Source organism: Barbus barbus, assembly GCF_936440315.1.
Source record: "Barbus barbus genome assembly, chromosome: 17".
Taxonomy (NCBI): domain Eukaryota; kingdom Metazoa; phylum Chordata; class Actinopteri; order Cypriniformes; family Cyprinidae; genus Barbus; species Barbus barbus.
In genome coordinates, this window is record NC_136745.1 from 19,009,829 (window position 1) to 19,024,035 (window position 14,207).

The following is a 14,207-nucleotide window of genomic DNA, read 5'->3' on the forward strand; positions in this document are numbered from 1 at the left end:
GTTTTTAAAACCGTTTCAGAGACATGTTCTTAAATGTGACGCATATATAACATCTTGCATGCATGCGCACAGTTTTAAGGCAGCTTTAATTGCCTTTTTGGTCATATATTTATACACATAATAAATAAATACAGTACACATACATATATTATGTAAACAAAAACGTTTATTTTGGATGTGATAAATCGTGATTAATAATTTGACAGCACTAATATATATATGTATAATATATATATACATTTTAAGTCATCGTGCAGCCCTCTTAGAAATGTATTGGTTCTTCTGGATGAGAACCATTCATACAAGATACATCCTAATTGCGAATTCAGTTTATGCAAAAATAAATAAATAAATAAAAATCACAAAAACAATTTGCAAATGAAGCTGTTTCCATCCCACTTCACACGTCACTGTTGTGTAAATTTGTTTGAGCAAATTATTCACTCAACATGACTCTTTTGATGTGCATCTAGGATAGTTTTATGCACATATCCTTTTACCATATATCAAGATTCTTTAACACATTTTCATGTGTTATTCCAAAATTATCATAAAAATAGGCGGATGGAAACCCCGCTTATAACTTGTTTGGGAGAGTGGCACAAAAGGAATCCAATAAGACCCATGCAAAGCACACCTGGAGCCAAAAAACATAATAGTGACCCAGGAAAATATTGCTGAGATGAGCCAAAAATATAACTTTTTATCTAGAATTCAAAGCTGTATGTGAGCTGCAAATCTAACACAGCCCACACCTCAAAAAACACCATACCTACAGTGAAGCAGCATCATGCTGTGAGGCCACTTTTTTTATCAGCAGAAGCTGAGCATCTTGTTAAAATGGAAGGTAGACAGGATGCAGCAAATACTGCTAGAAGGAAATTAATTCATGATCTCAAACACAAAAAACACTGTATAGTGACACAAATAGGTGAATGTCCTGCAGTTGTCTTGTAAAATCGCATAACCATCATGTGACCAACCTAAATGGCCTGGAGCGATATAGAACAAACTTCATCCATGACTTAATGTGGCCCTCGCTGCATTAGCGTTGGCTTTTAAATGCATTGGTTATTTTTACAGTGTCATGTGGCGATTCAGTAGTCATGCAAACAAGCTTTTTTTCTAACATAGAATGTCACACTTAAGTGTTTTTTTTTTAATCCCATTGTTTAGTTATTATTTTTTTCCAGTATTCCCTGGGTTTTGACAGTGCTCTTGAGTTCCATATAATGGGCTATAAATAACACCGTGTGAGTGTCTGCTGCATGCTGGGACACTGGGGGTTATTGCAACACAACGTTCTTCTCTCTTAATCTTCTATGCAGCATCAGGTGGGATGCTGACAGAACTGGCCTCTCTCTAAAACAATCCCAGTCCATGTGGGCAGGTGGCTAAATGACTGGCTTTATATTTTATTTATCACCTTGTGAAAATGTGATTTCTGGAAACAGATAAGATTTCATCCCATGAGTTCCTCCATGTAAATTCAGGGCAATGGGTTGAGACGTGCTTTCCTGTTTCTTCGGTATGCACAACTCTTCTTTTGACGTGGCTAGGTAGGAGATGGAGGCAGGTTGAAGCTAAGTACAAGTGCAAGTAGGTTAGGAGAGTTAGCATGGTTCAGTTAACCCCTGCTGGAAACAACCAACCAAAACAATGTTTTAATGTTATATATTATTTACTTATAATGTGAATTAAAATATTTATTAAAAAAATATAGTTATAAAGTAATATATGTCAAATTTGAATGTATTCACACTGTATATCCTGTGGAGCATCGAAAACATAATATGCTGTTGTCTAACTATGTTGGCCTGTTCATCAGAGAACAGTTGGCCTGTTCCCAGAAATGGTGACAATGTTCCATATCAGTATGTCCTGAGACTCTAGATTTGGACGGTTTTTCAGAGCTGTGATCTCAGTGGTGTTTTGACCATGGGTCCGTGCCCTGTCACAGGCTGTCGTTTGCTGTGTTGGCAGGGTGCGGCTGGAGGCCTTTTCGGACAACAGCGGGAAGCTCCAGCTGTCCCTGCAGGAGATCATTGAATGGCTGACAGCTAAAGACGAGGAGCTGTCTGAGCAGCTGCCCATAGGTGGTGATGTGGGAGCAGTGCAGCACCAGCGGGAGTTCCACCAGGTTGGCTTAACACACATGCACGCTTACTCATGCTGTCTTTCCTCACATTAGCATATCTTTTCTCTTGCTGACTTTGCTCGTGAACATGGTTAATCTTGTCATCTATCAACATAACAGAATCAATTCAGTATTTAAGACTGCAATATGGCAGCGGGAGTTCAGACATAATGACATTAAATATTTGAGCCCACCCACCTGTAAGCTAATAAAAAACCTCTGAATCCATTATCAAGATGCAAAAGTAGACCTGAATGAAACATGTTAATTGGAAATCTGAACCCCCGTCTGTTCATAAACCACAAAGAGGCTTGCAAGATCACTGAAAATAGAACAAAGAGAATAGTGGAACCAACTGATGCATGCGCAATAAAATGGCTTAAGATGCAACTTTTATGTTTACACATTTTTTCCCTCCAATTTAGGGATTGTTCACCTAAAAAGACTTTTACTCAAGTCATTCCAATCTTATATAACATTCTTTCTGACACTGGAAGACAAATGGGGAAATTTGGAAGACTACAATGCACAAATTAATGGGTATGGAAGCTTCAAATCTTTAAAAAAATAGACACAAAAGCACTAGGAAAGAATTGTATGTGTGGTTCTTATGATTTTTTGTAAACTTTTGTAAAGAAACAAACTTTACAGAAATGGATGTTTCTACATTACAGTTAAATGGATAGTTAACCCAAAAATGAAAATTCTGTCATTAATTACTCACCCTCATGTCTTTCCAAACCCATAAGATCTTTGTTCATCTTTGGAACACATATTAAGGTATTTTGGATGAAATCTGAGAGCTTTCTGAACTTGCATAGACAGCAATGCAGCTACCATGTTCAAAGCCTAGAAAGGTAGTAAGGACATCATTAAAATAGTCTGTTTGACATCAGTGGTTCAACCATAATTTTATGAAGCTACACGGAAGAGAAGAAATTGTTGAATAAAGATGTTATTTTTGTTTTCTTTGCGCAAGTATTCTCGTAGATTCATAAAATTATGGTTGAACCACTGATGTCACATGGACTACTTTAATGATGTCCTTACTACCTTTCTAGGCCTTGAACATGGTAGCTGCATTGCTGTCTATGCAAGGTCAGAAAGCTCTTGGATTTCATCAAAAATATCTTAATTTGTTTTCTGAAGATGAACAAAGGTCTTACAGAATTGGAACAACATAAAGGTGAGTAATTAATGACAGAATTGTTATTTTTGGATGAACTGTCCTGTTAAGAGTAATACTCTTTTACCAGAGTTGAAATATGTCCATATTGCAGAAATGTACAGTTCTAAGATTATACAAATAATGTGATTAGTTAACATTATGTATTTATTTAAGCAGAAACAATGAACAAGTTAAAGCAATGATTGGTCACACTTTATATTAGGTGGCCTTAACTACTATGTACTTACATCAGAAAATAAGTACAATGTACTTATTGTGGTCATATTGTATTTTAAAACACTTTTGCTGCTATTGAGGTGGGATACGGGTAAGGTTAAGGACAGGTTTGGTGGTATGTGTAGGTTTAAGGGTGGGTTAAGGTGTGAGGGATGGGTCAACAGTGTAATTATAAATGTAACTACAGAAATTAATTACAGATGTAATTACAAATAGGTATTTTTAAAAATATAAGTACAATGTAAAAACATGTATGTACACAATAAGTGCATTGTATCAAATGATTGATTTCAATGTAAGTACACAGTAGTTAAGGCCACCTAATATAAAGTGGGACCCAATGATTCATTCACGGATCACACATGAACTCACATAAACCTAGCAGAGCTGGGGTGGATATCACATTTTTGTGTCATACGGGTTTGGAAAGACATAAGGGTGAATAAATGATGACCGATTTATTTTCATTTTTAGGTGAACCATCCCATTAAATATTTACCACTCTCCTGTGCATACACATTATGTTCTGCATTCAAACATGTTTTTTCTCCCAATACACAAACACAAACTCACTCTCCCAGATAAACACACACCTTGTAATTGGCCCTGTACTTACTACAGGGTACTGCTTCCATCTTAGCAACAATTTCCAGTGCTGTCAGCTGAATAAAGCAGGAAAAAGAGGGATATTGAGAGAAAAGATCCAGCGAGAGAGTGAGAAAGAGAGAGAGATAGCAAGCTCTTTCTTTCTGTGACTGACACACTGTGAAATCAGCCTCTAAATTAACAGATCTGTATCTCACTGTCCGTTTCTTGACTCTCACTTATTTCTCCCTTATTGCTTTCTTTTTGCTCCTTATGTAGTATGTAGATGCACATATGCCCATGCATGCACCGCCATCCTTGCCCTATCATTCCATCTGTCACATACTGTTCTTTCCCTCCAATTCACCGCTGCATTGTACAATTTTCGCATTCCCAATGTGCCACATCGCCCTAAAACTTTTCCGACAAAGCATATCACATATGCTGCTCTGCCGAGAATAACAGCGTTTTAAGAAATTTAAATTATTGATCATAAGTGGATTTCTTCCTCTGTGTTTTAATATCATACTGTTTTTGTCTTCCCCTGTGCTAATTTTTCTGAGGTTGTTGACAGATTTTAATAGATTGGGTTTGCTTTAAAAACTGTGTATATACTGAAGCTTGCTCTAATACTAGTGTAGACTGAAATTGTAATCGTTTCCCCTGAGTCTTTGAACCCTAAGTAGATGCCATCATTACTTAAGAGTACTTAGTTGAAGAAACAACAGAGACATCACCAGACAGAAACAACCATTTCTTGAAGCTTTTCCTAAAAAATTATATTTAATACAAGAGTGATCTTAAGTCTTTTATTTTTGTTCGCTCAGCCAAAGGCGGACCTCTTGAGTATGAAGTTTAGCTGCTATTAAAGTTTCACAGTGAGTGAAATGAAAATATTTTCAGGCCTCAAATATTTCAGGAAATGGCAAGGGATGGGCAAGAGGGTATGCTTTCCATGAAGACCCCTCAGGAGACCTCTTGATTCCAGCAGCCTGGCAGTACGTTTCTACTTTTGACTGTTTGATTTCAGTTTACAGTTTCTTGGTTGCTAACTCAATTTGCAAATAGGTGGGTAGAGGTTTCAAGGGCATGGTACATGTAACTGGGGTGACTCCAGATGCGGTTGCACAGCCATGTTTGTAATATCTATAATCGGCATAAGAACGTAACTCTGGGTATTTCCTTTGGGTAATATGAGAAAAATATGAGAAAAATAAATAGTAATTTGAGAAAAATATGAGATAAAATAAATAGTCATCTCTTTATGCTTTAAGAGGATTGAACTGTTGGATCATCCAAATAAATGACTTTACAAAGAGGGCGTAATATTTCTATGAGATTTAAAATGGCATGATGAATGCACGAAGCTGTAGCCTTAGTAACTATTAGGGATTAGTGAAAAGAAAAACGGTAGGTGGTGCCCAGAAGTAGGGAATTTACGCCATGAATGATATATATCATAGTTCAGGTCTGGTTTGAGCTGAACGTCTCCCACATTGATTTCTATTGGACCCTAGATGTTAAAAAAGGTCTAACAGGTATTTAGAAGAGCCTTAAAGGGATTCTGGCATAATTTACTCAGCCATGACGTTCCAAACCTGTATGATTTTCTGACTTTTGTGGAATACAGAAGATGATGTCTCAGTTGTGTCCAGTGTAGCTTTAGACCCCATTGACTTTCATTGTTTGGACACAAACTATTTATACCTTCATGTATGGACAGAAGAAATAAATTCATACAGGCTTGGAACAACATTGAGGTATGAATGCCAGAATTTCCATTTTTTGGGTGAACAATCTTTTTAATGGTAATCTGTCAGTATCTACCCAGGTAAAGCTGGAAAAGCAGATTTAGTTCAGTAGATTGACATCTCAGAGGTTGATGGATGTTGTGGGGCTCCAATACTGTGTCTGTGAGCTCTGTGAGCTTTATGTGTGACAGTGAGGCTGCTTTCATGTTTATGCCTCTGCTGTTGTGTTTGATCATGTCAGCATGATGCACAAGTAAACATATGTTTTTGTGTGCAGGCTTTCATGGAAGATGTCAAATCCAGAGGGCCCTACATCTACTCAGTGTTGGAATCAGCTCAGACTTTCCTGGTACAACACCCATTTCAGGAGCCTGAGGAGACATTGCCTGATGGCAAAGGTTTGTTCCCTAGTGATGAAAGTTGGTTAATGAACCATTTTGATACATTTAACTAAGCGTCATGGCATTGTGGTCCTGTGGCTCCAGAATTAGTCACATGATATTTAAGGCTAAGGTGATTGGCTCAAAAACAAGGGGGCTTCCCTTCATAACATTATGGGCCCTATCGTACACCGGGCGCAATGCGGCGCAGGGCGCGGCGCAAGTGTTTTTGCTAGTTTCATCCCAACACAGTTCATCATCCCTATGTGATGGCTACTAGCAATGTTTCCATTCAGATAAATTTTTCATTTTCTCCTCTCTTTAATTTTTCATTAAAATTTGATTCATGGGGAAAAATAAGAATCCTGCTAAAACAATGGTAACACTTTATTTCGATAGTCCACTTTAGACATTCTACTAACCCTAAAACTACCCTAAACGTGCGTTCACACCGGCGGAGCTCCGGCAAGAGCATCTTGGATGGTGAGGGCGTCGAGGAGAGTTCAGGAGGAGAGGAGAGAAGTCAGGTCAACTTTATGGTAATGATGCGGTTGGGCGGCAACCAATCAGAATGTAGAAGTCCTCCGCTTGAGAGGGTTTCAGAGAACGCAGTCCTGTAAACTTTTGTTCCAACCACATTAGTTCCCAAGCATTTTCACGCTAGAACGCTTGTTTTTCAGCGGAAATGCAATTAATTTGCTCAAAACAACACCGATTTGACCAATTGCATTTAGGCTACACTTCAACCAGGACAGTTTGGAATGTAGGATGTGCACAAATTAATGTTAATGTTAGTTAAAGACCTAGGCTAGTAAACGTCTCCTATGAACTGCATGTTGAAATTAGACTAACTTAGCACTTAACCATGAACACAAAAACACACTACACAAATGGCTTTTATTGGTTTATTTAGTTAGCAAACATGTAAGTATAATTAAGTTCTTTCCATCGATCAATTTCTTACTTTCACAATGAGGTTAACTTATACCCTACTTGTGGTCAGTCTACACAAGATCAACTTGCTTGTTTACTTTGCGGCTCCTTTAAATACAAGACCAAAATTTTTCAATTTTTACGCTCTTGCTGGCGGTGGTGTGAACGCACAGTAACAGTCTATTCTGAGAGTTAGAATACATGTGCCTGATGTCTGGGCAATAACATGTCAGACAGTTCTAGAGGTTAATAGTACAGTGCCAAAAAAAAAAAAAAAGAGCTTTGATGAATTTAGATTTTTTTAATTAATAAATTTTAGTAGTCTTTTTCAGGATCATTTTTCAGTGAAAAAAAAAATATATATATATATAAAATGTCTTAAAGCAAAATAAAATAACAAGTAACACTACAGTAGATATTAAGATTTGTTGTCATAGATTCATCTTGAATGTGTGTTTTGTCTTATTTTTAACTTAAAAAATCCTCTTGTTGTCAGCGCCGATAGCTTTGTGGGCAGCGTGTCGACATGTAGTGCTGTTGCGCTTTGGGCGTCCCGTGTTCGAGTTCCGGCTTGCAGACCTTTCTCGATCCCGTCCCCCCTCTCTGTCTCCAACGTTGTTTCCTGTCTTCCTACTATCCTATCAAATAAAAGGGAAAACCGCCAAAAATAAATCTTAAAAAAAAAAAAAAAAAAAAAGATCCTCTTGTTTTTAGCTTATATAGTTAAAACAAGTGAAAAAATAATTTCTTACGCAGTTACTCCTTGCAAGTAAATTTATTTTTAAATATTTTAACTGGAAAATTAGAATATTCCAATGACAATAAATGCACAGTTTATTTGCATCATTGTGTTTCCATTCACTTTTTTTAATGCAATATCCAAAAATTACATAAAAATATGCGAATGGATACCTAGCTATTGACAGGCAGCTCTATTATGCCCATATTATAACCCACATTAACCCAGCACAGGTGCAAAGAAATTGCAATGCCTGATGAGAATTTGCCTCCTCGCATGTTGGCCATTAACCCAATTCTGCATCCACATGTCATCATGAGTGTGTCTGTGTCAGATGGAGCAATTAATAATAGAGAGATCAGGGCTGTTGCTCTTACTCTCTTAGCTCATAGCCTCTCTGTTACTCCCTATTTTTCCTCTCCGTCACAGAAGTCTCTCCTCGCCGGCGAATGCTGAATGTAAGTCGCTCCGTGTGGAAGCAGGCCAACGTGGCCAGTGACCTGTGGGAGAAGTTGACGGCGCGCTGCGTGGACCGACACCGGCACATGGAGCGAACCCTGGAGAGGCTGCTGCAGATTCAAGCTGCCATGGAGGAGCTGGCTGTGGCTCTGGAGCAGGCGGAGGGAGTGAGGGACGCCTGGGAGCCTGTGGGAGACCTGTTTATTGATTCGCTGCAGGACCATATAGACGCGACCAAGGTAATGCGTCTTCAGTGACTTGATCACAAGTGATTAATGCAGACAAATCACTGTTTACACTTTTCTGATTGGATTTTAAAGGGAATGGTGTCTGATTTGGTAACTACATACATCAGTTACTACTTCAGTGTGTTACTGCATGCACAAAGCATAACAGAGCAAAAAATAAATAAAAATCAGCTTCTAGATATATCTGAGTCTCCCTGCATATGTGACGTTTTGAGTAGAATTGTCAGGGTTATTTTAGTCATGCTTGCCGTGATTCATATTATCTGTGTCACTGCATGACAGGAGGTTCTGTAAAGTCTCCTACGTGTTTGTGTACCAATTATTTTATTTATTAATTAATTTTTTAAAGCTGCACAGAACTGGCAAAGTTTAAACATAATATAGGCACAATGGTTGATTGATGTGTGTAGGCGAATTTCCCGATGTTGTCTAGGATGGATCAGGGTGCATTAGAGTTTACGCAACATTATGTGATATTAAATCACAGAGCACATACCAGTGCTATTGATACAAACAGATACCATTGCAACAGTATTGTTGTTGAAACAACTATTCATTGAATTATTCTATTTTGGTAGGAGTGAATAAAACTTTATAAAATACCCAAACTGCAGTTTTACATCTTACAATTGCAGGCATGTTTAAGAAGTGAAAAGTGACTTTATTTTGACTTTTGTATGGCTGGCTGCTGAGACACTGTGATCCATGTACCCAATTTACTTCTAGATGTGCTGCCTAAATAGATAAGGATGAAGAGGTTCAGGGTGCATTTATATTTTTATATGGAAATGTATTTTTATGTCCAGATGTTGATGTATTATGTGAGGAGTTCTGATGGAAGTCAGATATTTTTTTCATTTGTTAGTGGACCTCACAGCTTGCTCAATTACTATTTCTAAGAAATTCAGCCAGATTGTAATGAGACTCTCCACAGGGCACAATTCTTTAATGGCATAGAAGGTCTTTTACTTTTTCTCTCACTTCATTTCGCTGTGGGGTTTAAGCAAGTGATTTTTTTATACTTTAAATTAAATGTACTGCGTGAATGTGTGATGTGATTTGCTCCTGATGTGAATATGTTATTTTTTTCAGTTTTGAAAGGTTTTTGTTCTCTCTTTTTCATTACACTTTTACTTTTAAAATGTTATTTTATTTATTATTTTGTTTATTTTTTTATTTTGTCAAATATTTCTATTTGTTTTTAATTAAACCTTTTACATTATTAATTTATTATATTATTTTATTTAATTTCATTTCAGAATCAAAAGGAATCAGAATGAGCTTTAATCGCCAAAAAGTTTGCAAAAACACACAAGGAATGTATGATTGTATGAAGAGCCAGAAGGCAAATGGTGGCCATAATCCGTCCAGTGGCGTTTTTATATCTTGACCGTCATTTACTTTCTGAATCTTTGTACGGTTTCCAGCCTGTGTGTTTTATGGTTTTCTGATAATAGTACAGCTCACTCGGCTGTATGCTGCTATTAGTTTTGCCCTTAAGATACTGTACACAGTCATTTGACTATGATCAAACAGAGAGATTAGTGTCGCAACAATAAAATGACTGAAAGATGAGGCATCTGAAAGTTATCCTGTAAACTACCGTGCTATTCCGAAATGTATCTCCCTAATGTTTCCTCTCGTAATCTACCAGCGACGATGTACAGACCCAGACTCCTACAGCTGTGCAGTAGGAGGTCTTTTTATTGACGATATGATCATGGTTGTTCCCGTGGAGATAAGCAGAGTTATTATAGATTTGGAACAGTGTAGGTATCTATCTACAGTAATACCTTGTGCATCAGTGAGTCAGTTTCAGTTCTGCTGTCCGGGTCTCAAAAGGCTTTCTTATGTGAGGAAATTATATTTCTGTTTCTCTATTAATGTACTCACATTTTTGTGATGTAATGTGCTTTTTTTGTGAATAGCAGATAGAACCATATCCGTGAATAGCAAATAGAACCATAATTTGCAAATAAATTCTTTAAAAATCCTACAATGTGATTTCCTGGATTCTTTCCCCCCATTCTGTCTCTCATAGTTGAAGTGTACCTATGATGAAAATTACAGGCCTCTCATCTTTTTAAGTGGGAGAACTTGCACAATTGGTGGCTGACTAAATACTTTTTTGCCCAGCTGTATGTAATTTAATAATTAACAAGTTTGTCTGCCTAGAGCTGTACCCTGATGCAATATGTTGAGTTTTTAATTCAGGCTGAAGCCGGACTCCGTGAGCTGACATGTTCGCGTTACGCTCTGACAGGACGTGGGGCATTTATCAATGTTTCCCCTGCTGTCAAAACCGGCAAGAACATGGCAGGTCTTGCAGACTTACAGTTTCTCATTCGTTTTCCTGGCTGCATGTCAAGTGTATGAACAGGCCATAAGATCAAGACTCCTACTGTCCTACTGCTCCTACAGTTACCTCTTGCCTGGGACCCCATACTGTACTGTAAAAAACAACAACATTTTAAATCATCTATTGTTTCGTTTTTAAAAAAAAATAAATGAATACTTTTATTCAGGAAGGATGCATTAAATTGATCAAAAGTGATAGTAAAGACATAAATATAATTTTTTTTTTTTACTTTCTAGTTATCAAAGAATCCTGGAAAAAAAAATACACCACAGTGTCCACAAAAATATTAATTAACCAACTTTTAAATGTTAGAGTGTTTTAATTAAACTTTTCACTTACAAAAATATTTCTCCCAGCATTTAAAAAAAAAAATTATCTTGCGACCAGTTTGCTGTCACACACATTGAGTCTTTTCACACTTACACATACACACATTTGGTGCAGTTTCACTCTCTGCCATCGACAGATTGGGTCTCTCTTGCACTTATGCCCAGTGTGGCACCTCAACGTAAGTGTGTGGAAGGAAGCGAACAGCGCTGGCGGGTGAAATGAAAATGGACAAGTGTAGACTGTGAATGGATAAAAAGATCTCTTTAAACATTAAAATATCCACCCTATGGCCAGCCTTTAAATATCAGGGCTTTTTTTAATGCTTTAAATCAGAGCAGGCATAATTGTAACACTCAATAAAACATCAAACATAAAACATAAAAATGCACAGTGCACCCAGAAATCAGATGGAAAGTTTGAGTAATTCATGGCATGATTATGTTTTTGTGTTTGTGTATGGTGTTGACCATTCATCTCTTTTTCGCTTTCTGTTGTAGCTATTTAAAGAAGAGCTGGCCCAGGTGAAGGAAGGAATGAAACAGATAAATGACCTGGCCCACGAGCTGGCCATATCTGATGTGCACTTGTCTATGGAGAATGCCAGAGCTCTGGATCACCTCAACAACAGATGGAAACTTCTGCAGGTAGTGAATTCACATCATCCTTATCTCATCCTTATCTGCCCCCATCACTTATGGACCCCTATGGAGATCATACAGTGCAATGGTCAGCTTTCCAGAATTGGCTCCAGCCAGCTAAGTTAGTGCATATACACTATGAAAAATGGAGCTTAGGAGATGGAATATAATATGCCGGTCCTGCCTGGCTGAGAGCGGTGATGGCTCCATTATCATCGGTCACGGGGAGTGCCTTTTGTCTACATGCTCATGGGAAAACAAAGGCCTTTCCGACGAGAAAAAGAGAAGATGTAAAATGAAATTGAGTGTTTCGATTGCATCTGGTTGTTTTATGTGTGTGATGAGCTTAAGAGAGCCAGAAAGAGATGCAGGAAGAATGAGAAGTACTCTTGAGTGTGGGGGAGTGTGTAAATCCAGTTATCAAAAAATGACTATGAAATGCATATCTGCAGCAGTTTGTGTGACCTAATGTGACAGAAGACAAACAGCACAAGTGTGCATGATCATATCTCTTTGTCTTTGTAGTATGGATGTCATGAGAAATGCTCTGTTGATGAATCCTTGGGTTTTAATGTGCAAACTTTTATACAGATTGCTAGGGCTTTCAATGGAATCACAAATTTAAAATGAATGTATATTAAATAATATATTTAATTAATAATACGATATCATTAATAATTAATTAAATGCAAATAACCCCAGATGACAGCATTCAAGGACTTTTAAGAATTAAGATTTTTCTTATTTGCATTTATCTTAAAAACACAGTTGACTATTTATTTATTTATTTTTTAAGATGTAATGTATTCTTGTGTTGGTAAAGCTGAATTTTCAGCAGCCATTACCCCGGTCTTCACCTTCACATGATCCTTCAGAAATCATTCTAATATGCCGATTTGTTACTCAAATAACTTTTTTTTTTCAGGATTCTTCAATGGAAATGAAGTTCAAAAGAACAGTATTTATTTGAAATAGAAATCTTTTGTAATATTGTAAAGGTCTTTACTGTCACTATTAATCAATTTATTGGATCCTTGCTGAATAAAAGTGGTCATTTCTATTTTAAAAATCTAACAAGACAGTTGGTGTCTCAATAGCTACACTGATTAACAGAAATGTCTGCTTTTACACAGGGCAGAATTATATTTCTGTTATGCCACAGCAGTGTTGGTTGTCCTTGAAAAGCCTCACAGAAACAGAGAGAATACAGAGAGGAGGAGAGAGGGGAAGAAAATACTTCATGCTTGAGTGGATTTTTTGGCCTTTGTATATGTCAGTGTTTTGACATCTTCTGAATGATTTACATTGTAAATATCTCAGAATTAGGTAGTCCACCATCCCCCAAAATTGTCACTTAATGTACTCACCGACATAGTGTTACAAACCCATATGACATTCAGTTTTTTGGGTGAACTACCCCATTACACCATCAGAGAACTTTGATTTAGTGTGTAAAGTAATCCATTCTTGAGTCTGACTGTTTCTCTTTTTCCACTCAAGGGGTCTATTGAAGAACGTCTGAAACAGTTGCAAGATGCCCACAGAGATTTTGGCCCCGGATCACAGCACTTTCTTTCCAGTAAGTGTGGTAACTCATTTGAAGCCGTAGAGTCTTTCTCTGAAATGTGATGCTGAGCACAGGGAGAGGGGTGGGCTGGTGGAGCTGAGCGGAGAGGGGTTGGCAGGACTGTGTTTAAGTGGGCAGGATGTGCTGTGACTTTATTCATTCTCACTGTCACTCACTGCCTGGTCTAACATTACAGGACAAAGACAGTGCCTGCTTCACACTTAGCCTCATTTAGAAGTTGTCCAAACTTTTCTGGCTCTCTAAATCACTACAAATCAGTACTACATTTCTACACTAATTGAGGACACAGGGAATGGCAATTTCAAGTGACATTCCAAGAAGTGTTATGGTACTTGGTCTTATCGTGGACCATTTGGACACGGTCTGGGCAAAGATTTGACCCTCAGTTATGAATGAAGCTCCCTTAAATACTCACAACACAATTTTAAAGCTGCCTTTTTTACTAAAATAGGTTTTACACAAAAGCTCATGAAAAGCACCATAGAGAAATGCCACTCAAATATAAATCCTGAAATATAAATATTCTAGAAAAAGTTGTTTTGCTTTAACCAAAAACTTTAACCAGATGAAAGTTAGCAAAAACAAAAACTTAGTGCATAGTTTAAGAGCTAGTTTATTTAGCTTATTAGCCTTTAGCTCAGCCCCTTATCTGAAT

General features: G+C 37.4%; 1 protein-coding gene across 1 annotated transcript in view; it reads left to right on the forward strand.

The window, feature by feature from the left end:
* The window catches only part of drp2 (dystrophin related protein 2), a 62,444-nt gene that overhangs the window by 8,733 nt on the left and 39,504 nt on the right, over positions 1 to 14,207 (forward strand). The window contains exons 2-6 of the mRNA XM_079439214.1: positions 1,984 to 2,140; positions 6,156 to 6,276; positions 8,360 to 8,628; positions 11,824 to 11,970; positions 13,465 to 13,543. Coding sequence (XP_079295340.1) covers positions 1,984 to 2,140; positions 6,156 to 6,276; positions 8,360 to 8,628; positions 11,824 to 11,970; positions 13,465 to 13,543 — 773 coding nt within the window. The remainder of the gene's footprint in view (positions 1 to 1,983; positions 2,141 to 6,155; positions 6,277 to 8,359; positions 8,629 to 11,823; positions 11,971 to 13,464; positions 13,544 to 14,207) is intronic.